At 46.1% G+C, this 26,002-nt stretch overlaps 2 protein-coding genes across 3 annotated transcripts in view; one reads left to right on the forward strand and one right to left on the reverse strand.

Annotated features, from left to right (window-relative positions):
* SREK1IP1 (SREK1 interacting protein 1) overlaps positions 1-15,754 on the reverse strand; it is a 140,265-nt gene extending 124,511 nt beyond the window's left edge. The window contains exon 1 of one of the 2 annotated variants that reach the window (XM_069627349.1): positions 15,603-15,754. In XM_069627349.1, the coding sequence (XP_069483450.1) occupies positions 15,603-15,615 (13 nt within the window). In that variant the 5' untranslated portion in view covers positions 15,616-15,754. The remainder of the gene's footprint in view (positions 1-15,602) is intronic. The other variant, XM_069627346.1, reaches the window with a different exon arrangement.
* A 237-nt stretch (positions 15,755-15,991) lies between these two features.
* CWC27 (CWC27 spliceosome associated cyclophilin) overlaps positions 15,992-26,002 on the forward strand; it is a 1,312,165-nt gene continuing 1,302,154 nt past the window's right edge. Inside the window, exon 1 of the mRNA XM_069627345.1 lies at positions 15,992-16,176. Within this exon, the coding sequence (XP_069483446.1) occupies positions 16,135-16,176 (42 nt within the window). The 5' untranslated portion in view covers positions 15,992-16,134. The remainder of the gene's footprint in view (positions 16,177-26,002) is intronic.

Genomic DNA, 26,002 nt, shown 5'->3' on the forward strand with positions numbered 1-26,002 from the left:
TTCTTTCAGGTAGGCAGGAGCTAGTCTAAATATACGATGTACCGTAGTCATGATTTTAAAAGGGATTCTGTCCTCTAGGGCTAGCCACTGGAGAGCCTTCCTGTCGGCTGTGACACCCCTTGCTAGCTTCTATCAATAGGGCATTGCCATAGTCCAGTATGGAGAGGATTGTAGCCCTTGCGATGGTTGCATTGTTCTTTTCACTTGGGTAAGGTCTAATGTATTTAAGCAATCTCAAGTAGTACTAGCAGTTTTTTTTCAGACAGGTGACATGTGCTTCGGCCCCAAGTGATGCTTCCAGATATATTCTCATGGTTTTTACTTTTCCCCGAGACTGGGGATAAGGGAGTCTGATCTTAAATGATGAGTATTCCAGGCTTAGCTTAGATCTTGCCTGATGAGAACCAAAAATCATCAGCTCAGTTTTGCTCCCGTTTAAACATAACCAGTCCATGGCCTCAGTGGGAGCCCAGTGGGTGGTGTGAGCTTTAAGGCTGAGAGTAAGAGGGCGATGCTTCTCAATGCATTGGGAGTGGAAGAACAAAGTGTTTGCCAGCCTCACGCCAGAAGTGATTGAGGATGATGACGATAATGTGTACAAGGAGAATCTTTAAGAGATTTTCCAGCAAGGAGAACACTGGTACAACATAGAATCGGGTTCTACAGACGGAAACAGTAATGGTCAATAGCCAAGAGGGAAAAGCCACATTGCGTCTCCCTCCCCACTCCTATTTTGCAACCCTACCAGCTGATGAGGCTGCCTCTACCTTCTCTCTCTCTTCCTCACTTTACCCCATATTGCCCTTCCGTCCCACTCGTAAACCTTCTCAACCATGGCTGTCTCCTCATCTTTGCTCCATGCACTGTTTTCTCCGTCGTCTTCACAGACGCTGGCTCAAGACCAAGAATACGGCGGATTACTCTTCTTTTTTTACCCATCATGCTCTTTATGACGACTGTACTCTCTGCTAAACGCCTATATTTTTCTGATCTCCTACACACTCAGTCCGCCCATCCTAGGCATCTGTTTCAAATTCTTTCTACTCTTCTATCCCTCCCACCCCTGAGTTTTCTGCTAGTTCTACTCGTTCAACCACTCTACTCTAAAGTAGCTTCCCTTTGTTCTGACATTGAAGCTTTCATCTCACCCATACCTACAATTTCTTTCACTCTTGTTTCCTCTGCCTCCATTTCCTGCTTTCAACCAATACCTAATGCCAACACCAGTCCTCTATATAAGGTGCGTACAGGCCATTTTACGCATAAACATCTTGTAAATATGACAGCTTTATTATTTTCCAGTGTACATTTACACATCAGTTTAGAGCAGAGGGCAGTGCAAAGGTCAGGTTACTTGACAAAAACCAGAAGGCTGCTTTTGATTTTTATCTACATGGATGTAAATGCAAGCCATGAATAAAAGCCTCTGAAACAGAATGCATTTCTCTGAAGCCTTTCAAAAGAAGAAACTGCACATTGCGATAAAAGGAATGGTTTATTTCTTCAGCTTCTGCTGTGTGCTGCTCCTAGAGCAAACAGAAGCACTGCGCATATTCATTTTCCTATCATTTTAGGATTGTAAAATGAATAAAATGGAAAACTAAATTGAGAATACTTTGTAACAAATTTATTCCCAGTGAAAGCGAGCCAGTATTGCACAATTGTATTTTTCAGAGTTCCTGTGCTGTGTGCATAATCATGCGGAGGCAGGTCATTTTTACACTTATAATTGAATTTACACTCCAATTATAAAAAACAGTGTTTAAAATGATTACTATGCACGGTCTAGTTTACATCCATTCAACCTTGCAGTCAATGGGGTGCATTACTATAAACGGTCAGTGACAGCAGAGTCTTTGTTCAAGGGTGAGTGATTGTCATTACAGCAATCACAGGTGTTCTAGCCTCTCAAATCTTCAAGACTACAATTAAAACATCCAAAACCACTCACCAGGAAGTGCAAGAGCTGTTCAAAAACAAACAAAAGAAAGTTACATTTGTAATTGTAATAGAAACTCAGCAAACCCTGTCCCTGTGATAATCCAGATGGGTATTTAACTTTATGTAGCGCTTCATACATGGTTCATTCAACATGTAGGCACTGATTATTATACTTCAGTCGATACTCAGTTATCTCTGATGGATGTTAGGCAATAAGATAGCTCAGCCAGTTGAGCACTCATTGCTGATCTGTAGGTTCGAATCCCGGCAAGGCCATCTCAGCCTTTCATCCTTTCAAGGTCGATAAAGGAGTACCGATTTCGGTTTGGTGATAATTGAGATAAATATGTTTATGCTTTGCCAAAAGCGCTATACATAACCATTTGCCCTTGAGATTAGATATATAATTTAGCATGGAGCTCTTGCCTTTCTGCACTGTTGTATCATAACATTGGCCTACCATTAGGTAGTAATAGCTCTAGGAAATTAGGACTTAAACATCAAAAGACAATTCTGCTATTGAACCTCAAAACACACAACACAATTCATGCTTGCTTTACTATGTAATTGGCTTGGTTTTTGTGTTTTCAACATTTAAATATATACTGGAGAGATAGAATGGCCAGACCTTAGAGAAATAACGAAAGGTTTGTTCTGTCCCAATACAGAAAGCTGCCGCATAGTAATGATTGCCATATAGTTTTTGCACACGTCGGCTGGATGTCACATACATTTTACTCTCTTGCAGCGGAGAAAAGTCATTTTTACTCTCTTAAAATCACATTTGCTCTCAAAGTTTAAAAATAGGGACTAAAATACTCCCACCTCAAAATCTTACCTGGAGCACTGGCTGACACTTCTCTTCTATTGGCTGAAGTCCACCCCACTGCATCTCCCACTGACCCAATTCCTTCTGCACTCATTCTTAAAGTCTACCCTTCTCTGGTATCCTACCTTCGCTCTTTCCTTAACTGTCTCACAACCTCAACTTTTCCCTCATCATTTAAGCATGCCTCCATCATCCCAATTCTAAATAAACCTACCGCCGACTCATTACTCATCTCAAATTTACGTCCCATTTCCCTGCTACCCCATCTCGCAAAACTACTTGTACAGTTGGTTTACCCAAGTTTCTACTTTTGTTTCCAATTCTATTCTTCCACAAATCCAGTCAGGCTTTCGTCCTTGTTACTCTACTGAAACTGATCTTCTCTCGGTTTTGAATTTACTTCTCACTGCATGGTATTCTAAACTTTCATCCCTTCTTAGCCTCTTGGACTTGTCCGTTGACCACTCCTTTCTGTCTCCTCTTCCCTCCTTTGGTTTCACCGGTTTGGTCCTATCCTGGTTTAAATCATACCGGTCTTAAAGAACCATTTCCGTTTCATGGTCCGGCAAATCATCTAAATCTTCATACTCCTCCATGGCGTTCCGCAAGGGTCAGTTCTGGACCCCTGTCGGTTTTCTCTTTACACGTCCCCTCTTGCTGCCATTATTCGTTCCTTTGGTCTTTCGTACCACTATTATGCTGATACCTTTTCTTTCCTTTTCCTCTAGATTCACCACACTATTTCTGCTCATCTTTCAGCCATCAAATCTTGGAAGTCTTCTCACTATCTCATACTTAATGCTGGGGAAACAGGGGTTCTCTTTTTCTCCTGCTAACACTCTTCTCCCTGCTCTTCCGCCATCTTTTATTTCCTTACCCCATTCCAGCTTCCTATCTCTTTCGGCTCGTAATCTGGGGCTTTATCTTGACTCTAGTCTATCCGTCTTTCATCAAATTTCTCTAATATCGCACGCTTGTCATTTTCATCTACACAATATCCGTAAAGCTTGCCCATTTCTTAACTTTCAAGCTTCAAAACTGTTGATCTCTTCTTTGACTTTCTCCTCACACTTCTACGGCTCCTCTGCTCACGTTGGGCTTCCAAGCTTTTCGTTTTTCCCCCTAAAATCTGTTTTTTACTCATCTATTTGTATCCTTTGTCTTCTTTCCTCCCAAGATTCCATCTCATCCCTCTATGGACTTGCTCCTGACTATCTCTGTCTTGGTATCTTTCTATACCCCTTCTCGTTCTCTCAACTCCCCTTCCCAGTTTCTCTTGGGTGACACCTCACCACCCATGCACTCAATATCGCTTTTGTACCTTCACTCTTTTAGCTCCTTTACACTGCAATACCCTTTCCCATTGTTCTATTTCCATCTATTCTCTATTCCATTGAAGTCCATTTTCTCCAACATGCGTGATTGATTGTTTTCTTATTATTTATGTTTACCCATTGTATTGTAACATTTTATGTTCTCTGTACAGCAGCTTGGTTTAAGGAGCTCCATAAAATATAAATAAATACAGTAAGTACAAATCAAGGTGGACGGTAAGGAGACGACAGCGATGGCCGACTCAGGGTCAGATCTGACAATACTACCCATCTGCAAATAGAAGGAAATAGTAGGAAGAGACAACATGGAAGTGTTAAGCACAAAACACAAGCCCACCATATTGGCCACAGTAAGCTGGTTAGGGTACGCCAGCTGCGTCATTGAGTTTAAAGGGAGAGAAACCAGAACCAGAACCAGACTTTACTTTGCTAGGGAAGGTCCAGCGGTCCAGGGATGGGACGATCAAGCAACACTGAAAATCAGGCTAGACATCAGTACGGAGGACCAAGGAATGGTGGTAAATGCAGGAGGAGCACCCGTGTCAAAATTAGATTTCCCCAAGTTGTTCTCGGAAGGGCCCGGGAGAATCAAGAACTATGTGCACAAGATAATGGTCAGAACTAATGCAGTCCCAGTAAAGCACAAAGTGCTTCCAATGCCTACAACGCAAGAAATGTGTTGAAGCTCAAACTAGAAAAAGGTGGTGAAGAAGGGCACCACTGAAGCAGTGGAGTCGTCTGAGTGGTTCAGTCTAGGAGTGGTTCAGTCTAGTAGTGTTAATCAAAAAACAGAACCCGAACGATTTGAGGGTATGCATAGACCTTTGCAGTCTAAACCCTCCCCCCAGCATTATCAAACTGATAATGATGAAAGAGGCCAACGTTTTTTCCAAGCTGGACATGAGGGACGCATATCACGAAATATACTTGCACAAATACCAAGGCCCCTCACTGCATTCATCACCCCGTTTGGCACTCATCAGGTCACAAGGACGTTGTTCGGGTTATCGTCCGTAGCCTCTGCATTTCAGCGGATGATGGACTCATTGCTACGTGATGTAAGAAATGTCTTGTATTTTCAAGACGATAGTATACACCAGAGATGACCGGACACACGATGCAGAGCTAAAAAAAGTCCTCAAGAAGTTACAAGATGCAGGGGTGAAGCCGAATTACGAGAAATGTGTACTGGGATCCAAGGAAGTGGAACACCTGGGGTACAAGATATCCAGTCATGGGATCAGTCCCAAGAAAAACCTTTTACAGGCCATTGTAAAAGCACCAGCACCCGCGAACAAGGATGAGCTAAGATAGTTTCTAGGGCTTGCTGAATGTTACAAAGTTCGTTCCCAACTTCTCAAAGGTCACTTCTCCGCTGAGAGAATTACTCAAGAAAGGAGCCGAGTTTGCAAGGGCACAGGAGCAGAAAGTGGTGTTCGTATCTATAAAGGGAAAGACTGCAAGAGCCCCATGTTTGCAACCATTCAATCCTGCGTGGGACACATTCATAACCACCAATGCCAGTGCGTACGGTCAAAGAGCTTTGCTGACCCAAAAGAAGGGAAATATGGAACACAGTGGTTTTCGCGTCCAAAGTAATATTCAATGCTGAAAACTACTCGACAGAGGGCAAAGGAGATTCTAGACTGTGCGTGTGAAGTCGAATACTTCGGGACATGCATATGTGGCATCAAATTCAGGTTAGTTACAGACCACAAACCATTCAGCCATGTTGATCCTCGGAGGGAAAAGGGAAACAAACATCCATGCCTCGGCTAGCGCGCATTGTAGCGAAACTACAAGAATATACTTATGATATAACAAGTATGGCAGAAGAACGCCAGGCAGACTGCATGTCTAGACTAGCGGGAAACAGAGAGACGGCAATCACATTCCTCAAGGACGAATGCGTGGTGGTGTCAATCCAAGATTTAAAGCGCAATGAATTCCTAGAAATTAACGCGCGTCATTGGAAGAAGCCAATAAAGATCCCACAATGGTGAGACTCGCCAAATCGGTTAGGAGAGGCTGGCCAGAGGAAAGGGACATTCTGGAGGGCATGACGCCATATTGGAAAGTGGCTGAAGAAATCGTGGAGGCAGAAGGCTTGATAATCAAGGGAGATGAAGTGATCAAACCATTGGGCATGAGAAAGATCATCCTATGTAGGACCCATTCAGGATATTTAGGATGTACCATGACAACGCTGCATGCGAGAGGGAAATTGATGGCCTGCCATGGACCAGGACATATGCACGAGGATCGACAGATGTCATCAGCATTTAAACAGTGACACGATGTTGCAGGGATCGAATTTATTATTTTATGGCCAGGAGCAAAAAGCAGCTTCTAGATATGAGACATTACCCGTTAGGCAGGAGATACATCTGGGGAACCAGGAGCTAGTACATAGTGCACAGCAAATCTAACGTGTGCGTAAGATGCACATTCTAACTTTGTGTCCATCATACACTATCCAATATGCTTTAAATCTCTTGGGTTTGTTCTTTATTCTTTTATACACATTTCCAAAACTACACAGTTAATATTATTTATGTTTGTATGGCACCACTTGGCTGGGGAGTCACAAGTAGCTCCTGGTAGCAAGCTAATCAGGCTCTCCTGGGCTATAGCCAGGAGCTAAATAGCTCCCAGCTCCTAGAAATGTTCGACCCTTGGTTGAAGAAGAGAAAAGCACCACCAATACCCACGGATGTCCCAGAGGGGGTGTGGCAAAAGCTAGGCTTAGATTTTATCGGCCTCCTATAAGCAATGCCCCCAGAACATCGTTAAAGAGTGGTCATGAACCACTATTTATCAAAAGTGAGTGGAAGCTGAATTTTTGCCAAACATCACCGCCACAAAAGTGATTGAAGTGCTAACATCTGTGTTTCAGCGGGAAGGACTACCAAAAGACATGGTCACCGACAATGAGGGTAAACTGGTCTCACATGAAATGGAGACGTCCCTGAAAAAGAACAACATAAAGCAGATCAAAGCAGCAGTGTACCACCCCCAGGCCAATGGACTGGTGGAAACGGCAAACAGGTTTATCAAAGGGGCAATGAAGCTGGCCATGGCCTCTGGAATGGAACCATTTAAGATAGTTAAGGAAGCCATAGCAGCCCACCGCTTGACCCCAATGTTATCAGCCAAATGTCACACTTCCAAATGCTAAGAGGAAGAAGAGCGGCATCCACGCTTGTACAAACATGGTTGTCATGCGAAAGGGAGGATGAAGAGGTGAACATGCAGGAGATAGTATGGAGAATAAATAACATCAAGCAGTTGCTATGATATGGCGCGTACAACGGTTGTCACTCACGCTGAGAGCTGCTTGGGAGCGATAGCAGCGCTGACACCCGGCAGCTGCGGAGTTGGCTCGCCAGAGTTGCGAGCAGTCTACGGCAGTCTCAACAGTCTTTCCACAGTAGCTGTTTTCTTGTTGTGGGAGGAGCAGTTAAAACCCTCGACCCAGCGCGAAGCGGCACGCGGAGTTGGCTCGCCAGAGTTACGAGCAGTCTACGGCAGTCCGCGGCACTCCAAGCAGTCTAGGCAGCCCAGGCCGAAATGGCCTCTTCGGCTGCCTTGGATCTTTTCAATCAAGCGCCAGAGCCGACAACCCCGGTTGGCCGTGTTCTACGCAGCCAATATACTCGCTTGGAGCGAATCGACCGACTAAATAAAAAAGGTAAAGAAAACCTCCGTTTCCACCCAAACGCAAGGAAGAGTAAGGGGGGGGGCTAAACTCATTTCAACTTCCTCCTCCTCCTCACTGTCAAGATCAAGTGCACCAGACACCCCCGCTCTTTTGGGCGCAAGGTCTCGGGCTGACGTTGGGGAGGGAAACGTCGAGCCTATTGAACCGGACTCAGTGAGGGATGAAGTTTTTGATCAGTCCCTTGACACTATCCAAGCACCTTCGTACGACAATTTGGGGGCGCACTTACCTGTTGGCTCCATAGAAAACGGCACAACATTGATGACGAACAGCCTGGGTAGCACCCCGCGTTCTTCAACACGTAACTATCGCACGACTTCCGATGACCAGCTTGCCTCCGCCGCGGCGAGTGGGACCATATCTGACAACGCCGAAGGGCGCAGCCGGAACGATCCTAGCGGCTTGGTCCAACCGGAGTCACAAAATCCTCCTGACTGGCCCGCTTCCGCCGTGGTCTCGGTCGCGGCGAGTGGGATCACGCCTGACGACGCCGGAGGACGCCGCCGGCAAGACCCCTGCGGCCCAGTCTGGGATGATCAACAGATCTCGAAATGTTCAGTCGAGTCAAGCACCCGACAACTTTTTGATAAGCGAAACACTGACACGCCCCTACCACAAGATGGAAACCTGCGAGAAATTCAGGGGGCGTGTATTAAGTCTGGAACTCCCATTCAAGTTAAATTGCATGCAAATCTTGGCTATACGACAACCCTTGGCGAAAGAGACTGCACCGAATCGTCTACCACTCTATCATCATATCCACCGGCAATGTTACCAACCATAGAGAGATTGGAAAGCCTCCCAACTTCTTCTCCAACGGTGGCCCCTTTTAATACATCTAAGGAAGTAGATTCAATAGTAGATTCTGTGAATCTGCCGGGGACAGAACCCTACGCCCTACAAAGACAAACGGCTATAGCTTTATTAAAAAGAAAAGCACTCCACCAGCAGAAACCACGAGAGTCCGGCATTTTAGTCAATACAAACTACTATCAAAGGAAACAGAGAGCATCAGCCAAAAAAATTGAGATTGGGAAAACGTTACTCTCTAAACCGCTTACATGCCATGCGCTAATAGAATTTTTTGCCAGGCAGACTAAGAGAAAACTGGAGAGGGAAGTCGAACTTTCGGACGCCGAATTATTGGACGCAGCTGCCGAAACTCCCCCGGATCCTAAACAAAGGAAAACGGGGGTGACTGATTTACCAACTTTACCCTTAATCGATCTACGCCTTTCTCCAGTGAGGGTACTAGAGTCCCAGCGTAACCTGGACCTCTCACATCTTAATTCATTAAATGGAACTACACAATCACTTTTGAGATCCCCCGTCGAATCATCTGAAGTCCGACCGCTGGGAACCATCGGTTCGGACCTGGACAAATCCAAGCTATCAAAAATGACTAGGAACGACGACGTACCTCAAAGAACCACCACGAACCAAATCACTCAAAATAAGCAGCATTCAGACATTCAGAGAAGCTCCTCTACACCGGGGAAAAACAAAACTGGTGACTTATCCCCTCCGAAACTAGGGAGCGTGAACATCAGTGGGAGCAAAGAATGGCACATCTAGAAGCCAAATTCAGGAAGGAGGCGGTAGCACCACCACAGATACCCTGTCCATTTATTAATATAAATGGACTCATAACCACACAGGAAAAAGTGGACAAAGCGAAGAAGGGTCAATCCATCAGGGAAACAAACTATGCCCGTAACCGAAACACCAAAAGCAGACGTACATCAGAAAGTCAGAGAGTCAAATGGATGTGTAGCCGAATCTACTAGAAAATCGATGCCATCCACAGAGACGAGCAAAAAGGAAACAAAAAAAACGGAAACTAAAGTTGCAGAAATCTTTAGTTGGAGCAAGCAAGGAGGGGAGCCGCAATCTAAAAGAAGCCCGCCACAAGCGGAGGCACGAAATTCCCAGAAAGACACAACGCCTCTAGAAATTGAACCAATAATTGAGGTGGATGACTCTGATTCATCCTCCCCAGACTCTTCTCTGATGAACCTGACACAACACTTGGAACCGGAAGATGTTTTAAATACACACCTTACACCATGGAAGCCTCCACCTACAGAGACAACAAATCTCGTCACTTCCTCTCGTACATTGGGCCAAATAAGTGTCCATCGGCGCATCGAATCCAGCTCCACCGTCTGCACCAAAGATGATCAAAAAACCCTCTGTTGAAGTACGATCAGGAAACTGGCACCATACAGTCATGGCCAAAACGACCTGTGATGACAACAATTCGCAGAAAATTGACAAAGAGGGCATCGAAATAGTCCCCCAGTCAAACCCAGAACCAAACAAAACATTAAAGGCCCCTGCTATAGACGTGCAAACTACGAGACAAACTCGCCTTTTTAAAATGGAACAACTAGTGTCAGGAAAGAATTTCCTAGTTTTGAACAGAAAAACAGTCCTTACAATACTGGCGAAAGTCCCTAGTTTGACTCACCTGTCCTCTACCAACTTCGTCTTAATCGAGCCTCATCATTGACAGAAAAAGGCCAAAGCATATTTACACATAAAAACCATCCCCAGCCATGAGCCAACAAAAGAAACGCTTGAAACTTTGAATCTACTGGGCTTTGGTTTATCAGAATGGCAACTTCCTCAACCTTCGGCCCAAACTGGACCAACACAACACAATACGAATTCTCCAACCAGAAATTACAAACGATCTTCACAAACGCAACAGAACATTAAGTATCGAAGCCACCACGTAGAATCACGAGACCATCCACGTGATAGACCTAAATATACCCCACGGACCTGGACGAGCAGAGCCCACCACCTCAGACCAGAAGGAGGCCAAAATTGGAAAAAACCCGTCTTAGGTCAGACAGAAACTCAGTGGCTGATTGCCCGGCAGATCATAAAGACCTGCTGAACCACTCACAACCACGAGCTCCTTCAGGCCCCTGGTCGTGGTTAAGAAAAGTGTTAAAGCCTAATCCGCAAAATTAGCAATTATCCAACAACGACTCACGACAGTCAGACAAGTCTTCGTATGCAACCACCGAACCCATCACTCAAACCATTTCCATGTCTTCGTGGAACACGAGAGGCCACAACCATCTGCTAAACCCAGAAACACAAGACTTAGCAAAATTTGATATAATCTGCCTCCAAGAGACTTGGCTGAGGGAAAAACCAATTCTAGATGGCTATACCACCGAAATATCTCCAGCGACAAAGGGCATTTTAGGCAGACCATCGGCAGGCCTTTTGACGTCTATCAGGATTGGATCAGGAATAGATGTTAAGGGAAAGATAGCAGAATCCTATGGCATCCTCGCCCTGCAGACGGAGTGGCGCCATTCAACAACAGGTCCTAAGGGAAACCAAAACTCAAAGTTGGCCATCATCAATACTTATTGGAACCCGCAAAGAACCACAAACAAGGACTTCTGTGAAGAAATGACCACGCTACTAGACAAGATCACGGCTGAATTGTCCATTGATTACATCATTATTTGTGGCGATCTGAACGCCAAGTGCGATCATTTTAGCCACTCGGTACTGGCGACAGCAGCAAAAGTAAGAGGAGATCTGTGGTTAGACCTGATGGAAGCCAGAAATGTTCATAACGTGGCTATGGTGAAGGGCCAACTTCCCGCTTTCCCCGACGTGGGAGCGTGACTCCTCAACAGCCACGTTTGACTACATCTTCATATCTCTCGCTTTACTATCTCACGTCACTACGTTCGAGATTTACAAAACGAAAGAAAGCGACCATAACCTTCTAGCCATGACGGTGGAATCCATAACCGCGTCGAGACTGAGCTACACACCAAGGGTGGAACTGGCAGTGAACCAAAGGCGGCTTCAGCTTGCAGCACTCAACGTTAAAGAAATAACGCAAAGCTACGTTGATTATCAAAAAAATTCCATTAGCAGCATGGAAAGGCCAAACTACTTGCCTCTTCTACTACTCCATACGAAAAAGCAAAAGAGTCTCAAGCCCACAACAACAACGAGAACTGAGAAAATTACAATGTGATTATAAAAGAAATACCAACGAAAACGTCAAACAACTGCTGACTGCAGCGACTAGATCTTATAGAACCTGGATAAGACATCGGAGAGCGGCACTCTATCAGAAAGATGCAGAACAGAGGTTAAAAACGCTATCCTCAAAAAGCGTAGGAGACTTCTGGGCGTTAATAAAGAACAAAGGCATCCGAAATGATGACAAACTCCTCAATTCGATACCGGAATCATCCTGGACATCTTTCTACTCAGCACATTTTGCCCAAATCTCTTCAACCGGAACTGATGCAATAACCCAAAAAGAAGTACCATGGACAAACCTAGCACTTCAAGACCAAATAAAGTCAGCAATCTCAAAATTGAAAACGTCTAGAGCACCGGGGCCTGATGGTCTGACTAATATAGATTTGAAGCAAAACCAAACTGAATGGTCCATCTTGATAATAAAAACTTTCGATCACTGCATAGCATCAAGACAAATCCCGAAAACATGGACTGAGACGGTCATTGTACCCATCTTTAAAAAGGGAAGTAGAGATAACCCGGCGAACTATCGACCGATAGCCCTCCTGGACATCATGGGAAAAATATTCACGACTCTACTCCTCTCAAAATTTCAAAACTGGGTAAGAACTTCGCCTGCAACCGACCACTTCCAAACGGGATTCTTGAAAACAGCCTCGACAAGTATAAACATCATGATCTTGAACATCATCAAAGACAATGTAAAAAACAGGGCTCCGAAAGTTTTCCTTGCCTTCATCGACCTATCTCAGGCCTTCGATAAAGTAAGCCGGCAAAGACTATGGTCTAAATTGACCAACTGGAACTGTCCTGAGGAAATCCTGAACCCAATAATCGCATTACATACAGATACAACTATGCGAGTCTAAGCCGGCAAGGCATGCTATCGGAAGCAGTCAAGGTTGAAAGAGGAGTCAAACAAGGCTGTCCTTTAGCCCCTTCATTGTTCATTGCATTTCTAGGTGATTTTCAATATAGGCAAACCCTCGTGAGAGCATTCCTGCCGAAAGTTGGAAACATCGCAGTCTCTAGGTTACTCTATGCCGACGACATGATCCTGATGGACCAAACCCAAGTCGGTCTCCAGCGCCAGTTGGCAAACCTGGCTAGATTCATCTCTGAAAACGACCTAGAAATAAACACAGAGAAATCAAAAGTCTTGGTTTTGGGGAAAAAGCTCATAAAATCCAAACCGGTTGGCTCCTGGTTCTTAAACAACGCAAAGATTGAAATAGTTACAAACATCAGGTACCTAGGTTTAATGATTGATGAACATAAAACTGAGAACTCGACCATCGTGGCTTTGTGGTCCAAAGTCAAAACACTCACCACTCAAACAAGGCTAATTGACAATAAATATGGAAAATTCTCTTTAATACCGGCGATCCAGTTCTACAGGCAAAAGGTGGTACCGTCATTAATCTATGGAATGGATGTGGCACTCAACATTCAGGAGTCAATTTGGCCAAAACTGGAGGGATATCTCTGGAAAGCTGTTCTGGGCTTACCAAAATCTGTTTCCATCGCAGCCATACGATGCGAGCTTGGTTTACTATCCCTGGCAGCATCCATTGAACAAAGCCAAATGAGAGCTTTGAGGAAAATCATCGACCAAGACTCACTACCTATCTACAAAACGATTCTAGAAGAACTAAAGCTGGGGCGTTGCAAAGCATTGACCGCCTGGGAAAAAAAACTAACAGCAAAACTAAAAGACCTTGCATGCACCCAAGAGGACTTGATCCACAACCCGGAAAAAATCAAAATCAAAGTCGCACAAGAAGACTGGATCACTACATGCAAATTAGCAACCGTAAACAAACTTCTTGGTCATCTTCCTCCTACTACTAACAAACGGAACCTCCCCCTGAACTATTGCATCAAATTCACAAACAAGAATCTCCGGAAATTGTTCATGAGAACAAGATTAAATCTGATGCCAACCCAAGAGATCCGGGCTATTCGCACTAAATCTGAAAACAAAATCTGCAGACTATGTGCAAATCCAGACTCTATAGAAACAGCAAGGCATCCGATTCTGAACTGTCCGAAAACCTATTATCTACGGACAGCATTCTTACTTCCATTACTTCATGACACCCCTCTCAGAGAAGAGCACACTTGGTGGTGTAGACTGATTGCGGGGGAAAAAACAAAATGGGTTACAGTAGCAGTTAAGATCTTCGACGCTGCCTTAAAAAACACTATCGTCGCTGACCCCGACACCAAAAGCACCTGAGACGGAAACCTGCGAAAGCAACCGAACAGACTTCACAAGCTGTGTAGGCAACGAAAGAAGCACCTATGCTACGTCTTTTTTTATACCTTGTAAAAATCATTTCTTTTGGTTAAAATCAAGTAATTAAAAAAAAAAAAAAAAAAAAAAAGAAAACACACACAACGTCAAGACAGATGAAGAAATGGAGTGACCAGTGAAGAGCAGCCCAAAGTCGAGGAGTCAGAGAAGGTGATTAGATTAAAATCTGGTTACCGCACAAAGAACAAGTAACTGGGTCCAAGTTAGCCCATCGATTACGGTGGTGCAAAGAGGAACCAACCACGTCCACACCCAAGACAGTCATCAATGGAACATGGAACTGGCAATGTTTCATCAGCGGCAAGGGAGTGTAAGAACAGAGACATGCACCCGAGAAGACCCCAACCAATTGACAGCAAAGGAACCAGATTCGGACACCTAGGGTACCCCCGATGGAAGCCGCGGTGGAAATAGAGCAGCCCAACCTAAGTTTCGAAGTAACTGACATGCTGGCTGACGGTGCAGAGAAGCGGGACCGGCCTAGGAGGGAGCGGAGAAGAAGAGTGAAGTATAATGAAATAACTGCTTGTTGGGACCGCACTGGCAAGACTTGGTGGAGCCGCGTTATCGCAGGGCACGCTCTGCAGGAAGTGCACAGCCCCAATGGGAGCCGAAAGAGAGCACCTGAGCGCAAAAGCAACATAGTAGAAGCAGCTCCTGGCGTTCCTCCTGCCACGAGTCCAGCAGCTCCAAAGCTCCCAGTGACGACAGAGACTGAAAGCATCCAGGACAGTGATGTTAACCTTCATTCATTAATGGTATTGCTTTGCCCATATAACTAATAAATCAAGTTACCCATCCAGCACTAGGCCTGATTATTACACAACAGTGTCTTCGAAAGTGATCTCTATTAATTAGAATCCCTTTCATAATGCTTCAAGCTGTAAAACATAGCACGCCACTCTGCTTTGCTTGTCTACAAACACCTCCTATTGTATTGACTGTATTGTAACCTCAATTAGCGTCGTGATGCATCGGGGTTGGGCGCTATCAACAAATGGAATAAATACATCAGATGCCTTGTGGTTTAGCAAAATGTCAGAACAAAGTGGCGTGCGCATTCCCAACCAACGGGCTGATGGTCGTAGTACAAAGGTTCAATTAAGCTTTGTTAATACTTGTTCTGTTTCGTCACGCCAATAAAACATTGCATTGCATTTCAAGGAAACGATCACAACCGGACCACTAGGCGCTTCTGTCCATTGGTAAACATGGCAGAGATTGGACGAGATCACGAACAGAAAATGACAAGTTAAGCCATGGGCCCGGAATCAATCCATCTGCCCAATCACGTTTGACCACAGCTATTTAAGAGGCTGACGGATCCTCCGTTAAAGCCGCCTCTCTATTCACCTTTACAGCGCCCCTTTTTTCATAAAGTGTACGCCCAAAGACAGAGTATCCGTTCCCCGCCTGTAATGAATTCACCTGGGGCGGCCATGGCTGCAATGAGGATAAATGTAGTCAGCAGAACATGCGCCGCTCGTGGAGTCCCTGACTGCCCGAAGGGTCCGTACAGCCCGCCGACAGACAACTTCAAAACTTAACAACCAAAGAGACCCAGGGCAAGCAGAATTGATCACGCTTTCTCACCGGCGGTATTTTGGTGTGGCACCGGCTCGTACCATCCCAGCACTGAGGGGGTTACGCGTCAACCGAACAGTGCGACGAGGGCCCTGGCCAGACTGTCTTGCTCTCTGATTGTCACGTTTATAGTGCTGCCTGAGACAACCACAACAGGGCACTGCAGAATGTTGTCGTTGTCCTCTGACGTTGTTGTACAAGCCAGTATAAGGAATGTCGCCCCTCAGTCGTCACATGGTACAGTCTGCTGTCCACCGGGAACGGGTAATGCCAGGGTTTTAACTAGCCAGCGGGAAGACTCGTTTCTTGTCTGCAACGTCTGCGGCCAGTGCGTTGCCGCTGGGCTTGTGCAGCTGATAGTGTACTTTTTGGGAAAATGAGCAACATTTACATCCAGGAACCTCCGACCAATGGCAAGGTAAAGATGGGGAGTGGACTTATTGATGCACAAGCATGGATCAGTGGCGTAACACAAAATGTGGGGGCCCCCCCTGCGAGCCATGCTGAGGGGCCCCCCCAACTCGGCAACAAATCACGGGTTGCGCCACACTCTAGGCCGGCCTAGACTGTCACGCTTGCACAATACACATGAACGTGCTGCTGAAGGGGTATGCCGCACACTGCACTAGGAAAAAGATATAAATATGTGTTTTAATGCAAAAAACAGCACACTTTCTGAGATAAATTGGCTATAAAGCCAGAGTGTTTGCAATTGTTTTGTAGGGTAACACAATCCAATACATGCAAGTCACCAACAGTGCACAGGAACATTAATGCTTCCAACTGGCTGCACAATGTAGACCAGTGTAAACACGTAATAACATTATAGTACAGAATGCCAGGCCACATTTAGACATACCTAGACTGTTTTCAGCAAAATGCCAGTCAAAGCAATAACACTCATCAAGAAGAGAGCACACAATAAAGCATGTGTCTCCATGGCCTCGAACAACACGGCCAAACTCTTTAAAATCTGCAAGGAACTGGTCAGTCCTGTTGTGGTCTATACCTCTTCTGTTCCCTCCCATGCCCTCTGTACAGCTCTGGCCTCTCATTTCTCTGCTAAATCTCAGGACATCCTGTCCTCTATGTCCTCTTCCTCTCTCGGCCCATTTTGGCCATCTCCTCTCTCCTCCTCCTTTTTCCTCTTTCTCTCTGACAACACCTGACGAGGTTTCTAGACAAGTCCGATCTATGAAAGTGTCGTCCAAACAGGTGCTCCGCTGCTCCTCCAGAACCATCAAAGCCCATATTGACACCCTCACTCCAGCCTTGGCCGATTTCTGTAATCACTCTTTCGCCACTGCAATGTTCCCCTCTCCCTTTGAGCACTCCCTTGTGCACCCACTCAAGAAGCAGTCTGCTGATCCTACCTGCTGGAAAACTATCGCTCAATCTCCACCTTTCCTTAGCAAACTCTTGGAAAAGCTTGCCATCTCCCAGCTTACTCTCCACACTGAATCTGTTGGTTGTCTCCATGACCATCAGTCTGGCTTCAGAGCTGCCAGAGGCATGGAAACTGCTCTACTTAACACCTGTGCTGCTCTCTAACCTTGATTCCAGCATTCCTTCTATTCTCATCCTTCATCTTTCCTCTGCTTTCGACAGGGTCAACATCGCCATCCTGATCAATCGACTCTGTGAGAACCTGGGCATCACAGATCAGACCCTAGAGTGACTGACCTACTTCCACTTGGACCGCCACTCCGCTCCCAGGTCGATCGTGGTCCCATTCTCTCCGCCACCTCTCTCTACCTGTGGCATTCCCCAGGGCTCTATCCTCTCACGCTGGTTTTTCAACCTCTACTTGGCCACTTTGGCCTCCCTGATCTCTACCTTATCCTCTAACTTTCAGTGTTGTGCGGATGACTCAGCTTTCCTTCAGGCTCCCCTCATCCTCCTCTCCTCTCTTGCTCATTCCTGACTGTCTATCTACGATTCAGGATTGGTGCGCCTCCAACAATCTCTGCCTTAATGCCAGTAAGACAGAGATCCTTCTCATTGGGACCCTTGCCACTGTGTTTCCTCTCTCACTATAGCAGGCCACCTTGGGCCCTCTTCCTTTGCCTTCCTGCGAGGCAAAAAACCTTGGTGTCATCTTCAACGCCACACTCTCTTTCTCTCCTAACATCTCGGACATCACCAAGAAGTCCCACTACCAGCTGCTCCTCCTCAAAGGGACTCTTCCCTTTCTCACTCTCCATCAGAAGCTCACTGTCTCTAAACTGGACTACTGCAACAGCCACTTTCTCAATCTGTCTTCCTCTAGTCTCCGTCATCTGCAAATAATCCAGAACAAGACTGCAAGACTTAGCCTTGGCCTCAAGCCCTGGGATTGTATTCCTCCAGCCCTGAAATCTCTCCACTGGCTGCAAGGATCAAGTTCAAGAACCTTTGCATTGCCCACAAGGCTTTCTGGGGCCAGTGCCAACACTAAATCCAATGCTCTCTTCCAAAATACCTTCTTTCTCTAACCCTTCACTCAGCTACCTCCAACTCTCTAAGGCTTAGACATTTCTCCAGGCAGAGAGTGGGGGTAGACCTCTCTCCTCTGCTGGTGCCTCCAACTGGAATGGCCTCCCTGCCCCTCTCAAACTTGAGGCGGACAACCTGAAGTTTCGGAAGCAGCTAAAAGCTTCCCTCTTCTCTGCTGCTTTCGCTCTCTCTACCCCCCTGCTGACCTACCTGTCTGCTGTACTGACTGGCTGCTTGGCTACCCTCAGAGTCTCTCTGAGTCCAGGCTCTTTCTTGATTGGTCACCCTTGCACTGCCTCCGGGCCTACCATGCACTTAGGGGCTGTAACTGTAACCCTGCAGTCCATTGTTCTCCTTGCACAACCAATAGCTGCTCTGCCCTGGCTGCACTTACTGAGAGCATTGCTGCCCTGTTTTCCCCTCCCCTCTCACTTGCACTTCCCTGCTCCCTTTTCCCTTGCACTTCTCGTTCTCACAATGACACAAGGCCTAGTGAGATCGTTTGTCTTGTCCTCCCTCTATCATCCCTCCCTTGTGTACACTTGTGTACAGGCGCATTATAAATGACTTGAATCACATCATATCATTTTATCACAGATGCCCAAAAAAATATACAATGCCGCAGTAAGAAATGGCTAGACTGGCAGCACCCAAATGCCAATCTAGCCAGGTAATTAAAGTTAGCAGGACTACTTTATCAGAAATGTCCAGTTAAAAGAAAGTCATACCAAACTGAGGAATGACTAGACTGGCTAAATCAAAATGCCTCTCTAGCCACTAATACCACATATCATGCCTGCTTAGCCTGGACATGGACAACCATTATGATTTATCACACAATCCTGCCCCCCCACACATCCACTCTCCCTCCCACCCACCACCCCAACCTCCACAATCAGCTCCTTGGCCCAGAATTACCTCTGCGTCCCTCTTCCTTGTCCCAGAGCTTTCGTATGAGGCTCCTTGCCTCATAGGTAAGTACTGGGATGAGGAACAGTGGGACTAGGAGTGATGAAGATTACAGGTAGCTAAATCAGGCATTACCTCCATGTACCTCTACCTCTTCCCAGTACTTTTGTATGAGGCAGAGTGCCTCAAACACACGTACTGCCTCGTATATAAGTACTGGGACGAGGAAGAATAGGGCTAGGAGTAAGCAAGGCATTAAACACAAGTAGTAGCGCAACACCATTGAGTTGACTGGGCTTCAGCACTACCCCCCCTGACATTTTGGGCTATATTGACTCAACTTGGCTAACCTTTAGAGCAGTTGCCAGACCGAACAGGACACAGATTTTAAACGGCACCTGGTTTTTGCTGTTAACAAGAACCCAGCAATTACCAACGTAAAGCATTTCACTGTTAGTACCTGCATTCAAATGCCACATTGTTTAGGCGATTGAAATCGTGATGTGGGTTTAGTACTTGCATGCCAGGGGAGTGATTGGAAGGGTAGAGAGGGAACAGGAGACTTATAGGAGAGAGTTAACTGCTTGTAACATTGAATCTGCACTAGAATAGTCTCATTAAAATGCGTAAATAATTTGGATGCGCCCACACAAATAAGTTTCCCCCTCCCCACCGCATGTGAAGTTAGCGCCTCTCCCAACATTTGAAGGGTTAGCCCCCCAAAATGAAGGTTTTCTTGTGCCCCTGTACACAAGCACACACACCATTCACCTTATACACACCCAGTCATCCACACATTTAAGTGTGCACCCTTTCACCATACACTCACATAGGTAGCCACCTATACATTTATGTGTGCACCCTTTCACCATGCAGGCACACCCCCACAGCCACCCATACATTTAAGTGTGCACCCTTTCACCATACACACACAGGCAGCCGGCTATACATTTGAGTGTGCACCCTTTCACCATAGACTCATACACGCACACCTCATGGAGTTGAGGGGGGGCACTATTACTTGAAAAAGAAATTGGGGCTCATTACGGGTCAAGCGGTAACCGTGCCGGTGCTACCGGCGGGTTGCCGCCAGACCCATAAAAAATTACTATGGCCTGACTTCCCGGTGCCACCGTGCTATTTCAAGTCCGGCGGCTGGGAAATCAGGTGCCGGTAATTTCGTTAAACCCCAGACTCCACGGGAATGGGGACACAGAAGCACCTGCACCATTGTTAACGGTGCCGGTGCTTCCGTGACAGGTCTGCCTACCGTGGCTGCTGTGCCTGGCAGGGTCAGACCTGTCGGGCACGGCAGCCCCACCAGGCAGACCTGTAATATGCCGGTCCGGAAACAACAGTGCCTGTAAGCTTACCAGCACCGTTGTTTCCGGACCGGCATGGTCAGAATGAGCCCCATTGTTTCTTTTTTAAGTCACTATAACTTCATTAAGAAATTATTTCAGTTAAGGACCGAACCATAATCAAAATAATTTCTTTATGATGGCTGAGTGGCTTCAAAAACAAACAATTTCTTTTTGAAGGCATAGGGTTCCCCACCCCCCCCCCACCCCATGACATGGAGGCCTCCAGCCTAGGGTCTTCCATGTCATGGGGTACGGGGGCCCTCAGACTTCAAAAAGAAAGTTTCTTTTTGTAGTCACTCTGCCTTCATAAAGAAATTATTTCTGTTACAGAAATGTTCTTTATGAATGCAGAGTGAATTTCAAAAGAAACTTTTTTTTTTTTTTTTTTAGAATTTTTTTTTTTTTTTTTTTACTGGGGCCCCCTCCCAGCCATGTGCTGGTGGGGCCCCCCACACCGCGGGCCCCCCCGCACCGCGGGGGCTGCGGGGGCCCCTGTTACGCCAGTGGCATGGATCCCAAACGGTTTTATCCAGGGGATGAACTGGCAACTTATGTCAAGTTCAAGACACAGTGACCCATATTGCAGCAAGCGCTGCTCACGTTGCAATGAGACGAAATCGATATTGCATATTTGATATTCAACTACTTGTGAATTAAAGCACAATGGAAACTCGCATTGTTTTTTTAACATAGACATTGTTTTAATGTTTTGTTATTAGTATTTGTACCGGGTGCCGATGCCATTTGCATGATCGCCAGGCTCCCTAATCTAAACACAGTGAATGGAGAAGACCTAACTCACCACAGCCTGCAGCTGCATGGGGGAATCTATAGGCGGATCCCCTGATCACTACTACTAGACGTATACATTACTATACCATTACTGTTGTGATGTGCTTGTGTCTGCATGTGAGAGCTGATGTCATGTGGAGTGTTGCCTTGTGAATGTCGGAATGTTTACCCAAGGGTTCCACACCCATGTAGTTGGAGCTTCCCAGCCTGGGTGATGGGAGCCAGTGTTATGTCCTCTCCACTTATGTATATAACTTCATGTAACTGTGACTTAAGTACTTGTGATAAACATATAAGTAATCCCAGAAAGTTTGGAAGTCACTTCATAACAATTACCTCCACTCTTTCTCATCCCAGTACTTACCTCGTAAGGCCCCGGCCCCGATGCAGGAACTTCTTTATTTATTTTCTTCATATAACTCCTCCCCGCAACCAGTAGTCCCGTAAAAATATTCCTTTGTCCGGCTGGGTCCTTTACTCTCTTTCTGGTGCTCTGCACCAGGGTGCTCCGTGAACTGCCCCCCCCGTCTCCCCCCGGCAGTCCTGTTCGGTGACCTGAAGGGGGTGACCTACAGAGGGTGCCATGCTCCCGGCTCCCCTGTAGCGCTTGGGTGCCAATGGAGTGGGAGAGCCATCTCTCCTGGGCTGATGCGGGGCATTGAGGCCTGGCAAGGACAGCGTCTCTGCCCCGGGTCTAACGAGACCGGGGCTACGGTAAGTGGCTGACTGACCATCACTGTGGCTCTTTTTGGTGTTGGTTGACAGCCTTTTCTCTTCTGTGGTGTTGAAGTTGATGCTTGGGCATGTAGGCTCCGAGAGGCGGGTTGGGACCGTTTTCTGATGCCTCAGAGTGCACAGGGCTGCCTGTTGCCGGGGGATTAATTGGTTGGTCTCCCTTATAGGTGCAGGTACTCTGCCCCCTCCTCCACTCCTCCTCTGGCAGGGGTATTTCAGGTGGGGCCTCTGGTTCAGTGTGTCTTTGCTGTGCTTTGTGGCGGTACTATGGGGAAGCATGCCAGTAAGCCGAGTCACCTTGTGGTGTCCCCTTTTTCATCTTCCGCTGACCATTCCGGTCGTCATCATTCTAGGAAGAGGAAGAAGTCCAGGCATGTTTCCTTGACTAGAAAGACTTTAAGAAATTGCTCCCTCAATCCAAGTATGGACGTAAGCACCGGCTCTTGTCATCTTCATCCTCCTCCTCTGAGGCAGAGTTTTCCTCCACGGAGTCCCAGTCCTCGTCAGCTGAAGGGAAATACATGGACAGTGATGATGCGGAAGAAGTGCTGACAACAGGGTGAAGGGGCGGACTTCACCATTCGGAAATACAAACACACCCCTCGCATGGGGTTGCCTTTGGTCTTGCATCTCCGTTCTAAAGTTCTGCGAGAATGCCATGATCCAGGAAGGATTGCCATGCCCCGTTTTATGGCCATACTCTACCCTCTTAAGGGGAGTGAGAAGTTGCTTTTGGACACGGTTGAGGTGGATAATATCCTTGCCAGTCTAGTGGGTGGCTCGTCTATATCATCCGAGGAGGCAGCAGTGCGAGACCCGGTGGACCGTGAGCTGAACGCAGTCTGAAGAAGGTTCATGCAGGTGCTCATTCCTACACTGAGCAAACAGTGTTGAGTGGGTTTAAGAAGTTGAGACGTGCAGTGGATGGGGGTTCTGACTGCTCTTTTGGCAGATATGTGTTAGGAAAGATTTCTCTTTACTGCACCTTTCCTTCCATCTTTATGGAACCACCAAACGTTTTGCTTTTATTTTTTAATCGGACCGGTACTTGTTGCAGTACAGTGAAGCCTTAAGCTTCACTGCACTGGCCTTTGCTCATATGTTATGGGGAAACTGATATGTGCTTCAGGCTGTCAGTACTGGGAAACATTGTTTCCCTTAGTCGTGTTACTGTGTTACTACTTTTGGTTACTTTTGTATCACTTGTGGTAACTATTTATCATTATACAATACAGTTTACACTGCAGTACAATAGGATCAATTGTCTTTTGCCCTAGACTAACACTAAGAGCATTTTTGGTTACTCTAGGTGTGGTAAAAGGATAGACTGGTGGCAGCAGTAACTTTTCCCCACTTTTTGGGGATTCTCTTTTTACTTTTACCACATTTGGCTACCAACTGTGGCTACTGGTCAAACATGACCGTGCCACAAGATTTTTTATCTGTTCTTTTTCCATCTTGTCCTTTAGCCTTCTTCCTGGCCTCAGAGGCCAGGAAAATCCTTATAAGGACTTCCAGTGCCCGGGAAAGCTGAAGCTTTTGGCGGGCTATTGGAGAGCTGTGTATGTTTGTTGGCAGGATGTAGGCTGGGTCTGTCTGACCCTCTATCCACAAACTGGTTTCAATGTGTCTGAGTGGTATGCATGAATGTTCTCCCCAGTGGTCCTGATTGGACCACTGCTGGGGTGTGTGTGTGGGCCAGTCCTGCTATTGGCTAGTGAGGGCAGCAGCTCTTACCTGGCTGTTAGGATAAGAAGAGGACCCCTACACCCATTCTTCAGAGATCTGGAGAAACATGAAGGAGCCAAGTATCCTGGCCAGCTGTGAGACCCGCGAAGAAACCTGAGACCTGACTGAAGGAGGCCTGGCAACCATCTACTGCTATTGTCCTGGAGGAGTCCTGTCTTGCTTGTGATCTTTAATAGTCCTGCATAAGGATCTAAGACCCTCATAGTGGAGGGACCATCCATTCCCGAAGTTTGCTTGGTGCCCTGCCAGAGGAAGCCTTCGGAAGTGCCTTGGAACCGTCCTGTGGCCAACAAGCTTAATGTTTTGCCCACCGTGCTGCCAGCGTCCACGTACCGGGCTTTGGCCTGAACCTTGGGGGATCCTCAGCTGGCCCAACGAGACTACCTCCTGTTAAATCTCGGCATCCTAGCATCAAGGGGACCCGAGATAGGAGGGAAAGTCCTACTGTGGCTGCTGTGTCTTTTTGCATTATCCTACTTTGGTGACCACTGTCCGAAATAGCTTACCTGACCCGAGTTCAGTCCTGAGAGGGGTGCTACATTTTCTTCGATCGAGAGTCCTTGCAACAGTAATAGACACCAAACGGAGATCAGCTGGAACCTTCAACCCCTGTGAATCGAGGACTGCGACTTTCAGCAGGAAAGCAATGTCCGACACCTCTTCCTTTTGTTCTGACAAGTCTGGGTAAGAATCGGAGTACGGGGGTAAGTTACAGAGTTTCTAACCTACCCCTATACTCCCATTATAAGTCAGTGGGCTTATAAAAAAGTTTATTTATAACACTTTTGGCTTTGCCATTGATTGCTTGCGCAAGACATCTGACTTGTGGGGCTACTTTTGGACATTAGTCTAACTTGAACCCTAACCCTAAGAACCATTCACTGGATCCCAGAGACCCTACCTGCATTCTAACTTCTGTGGAACTAACCTGAACTATTGGGCAAAAGGCCCCAGGCAACATTTTAGTTGAGGGGGATAATCTCTGTGGACCATATGTGCATAATACGTGTCTAACCTTTCTTTTGTAGGAGTTTCTGATGTGTATTATGTTCTAAACCAAAGTGAACGTATAGATGTATTTAGTTTGATAGTGTTGTGTAATAAGTCTACCAGCTGGTACATTTTTCTATCGTGTGTTTTGGCACTGTATTGTTATACATCCTGTCTAAGTGTAGTCTGTGATTCCCACTGTGCAAGGCATAAATTAGTTTTCAAAAATTGATTAGCAGAGTTTGCTAATAAAAAATGTTTTGTTTACCAAACAGACCCATTTGATTAGCAATGTTGTGCTAATATTGTTAATGTCATCAGAAGTTATTAGTACCCAAGACATGAAATGAGCAACAATACACCAGCTTTGCATACCACTGAAATAAGACATTAGCTAGAGGAGTCGGGCCTTGCATATTCTTTAGAATTCAGCTAGACCTGCATGTTGGGTAACTTAGTTTCCCCGTTTAACCTAAGAGAAATACACTCGACTCGTAGCAATGGAGGACAACAAATTTAAAATGCGATTAGCGTACAATGGTGCTTGTCACTACAAATCCTCTTTGGCACACTAAAGCCACCCTGAGGCCAGCCATGCACAGTGAAACCTTTGTTTGACATTTACTGCAAACAAAGTAAATGTTACATAAAAGTTTCAAACATCTCTTGCAAATGCTACTGGCCCGTCATAAAATGTACTTGACTATGCGAATGGGCGAAAAGACTTTGTGAGCCACAGCCGAGTGTCTATAAAATGTAAAAGGTTAGCAGCATGAATAGACACAAATAAATAGATATGATAAAGTTCTGAAAACAGTTTGGCCAGCTGTCTCCTGCAGGTGGTAAGATATAATACAGTCACAATCATACGGCAAAGCGAGGTCTGGCGGTTAACTATAGTGTTTGGTATTGCAATAGATCTGTAGAAGTACAGATTGGATGGAACTGTTGATCACTCCTTTGCGTAAGCATTTAGTTTGCTTTTGTTTTTTCGTTATGTACGAGGAAAGAAAGAGACTTAGCAGAGTGGATTGCGTAGCAGGCCGAAAACTGGGCAATCTAGATGTAATATTGTAGTTTGTGGTCATCTCAATTTCAGGGTACCTTGTATAAAGCAACTGGGTGATAATATAGAATGTAAAGGAGTATGGGTTTGTGCCTGGGCTGAGCACCAGTTGCAAGATGCATGCAACCTGCAGGTTACAAAACTCAAAAGCATTCGATCATGTA

The sequence above is a fragment of the Ambystoma mexicanum genome, chromosome 6p (genome assembly GCF_040938575.1).
Source record: "Ambystoma mexicanum isolate Mex_15411 chromosome 6p, UKY_AmexF1_1, whole genome shotgun sequence".
Lineage (NCBI taxonomy): Eukaryota > Metazoa > Chordata > Amphibia > Caudata > Ambystomatidae > Ambystoma > Ambystoma mexicanum.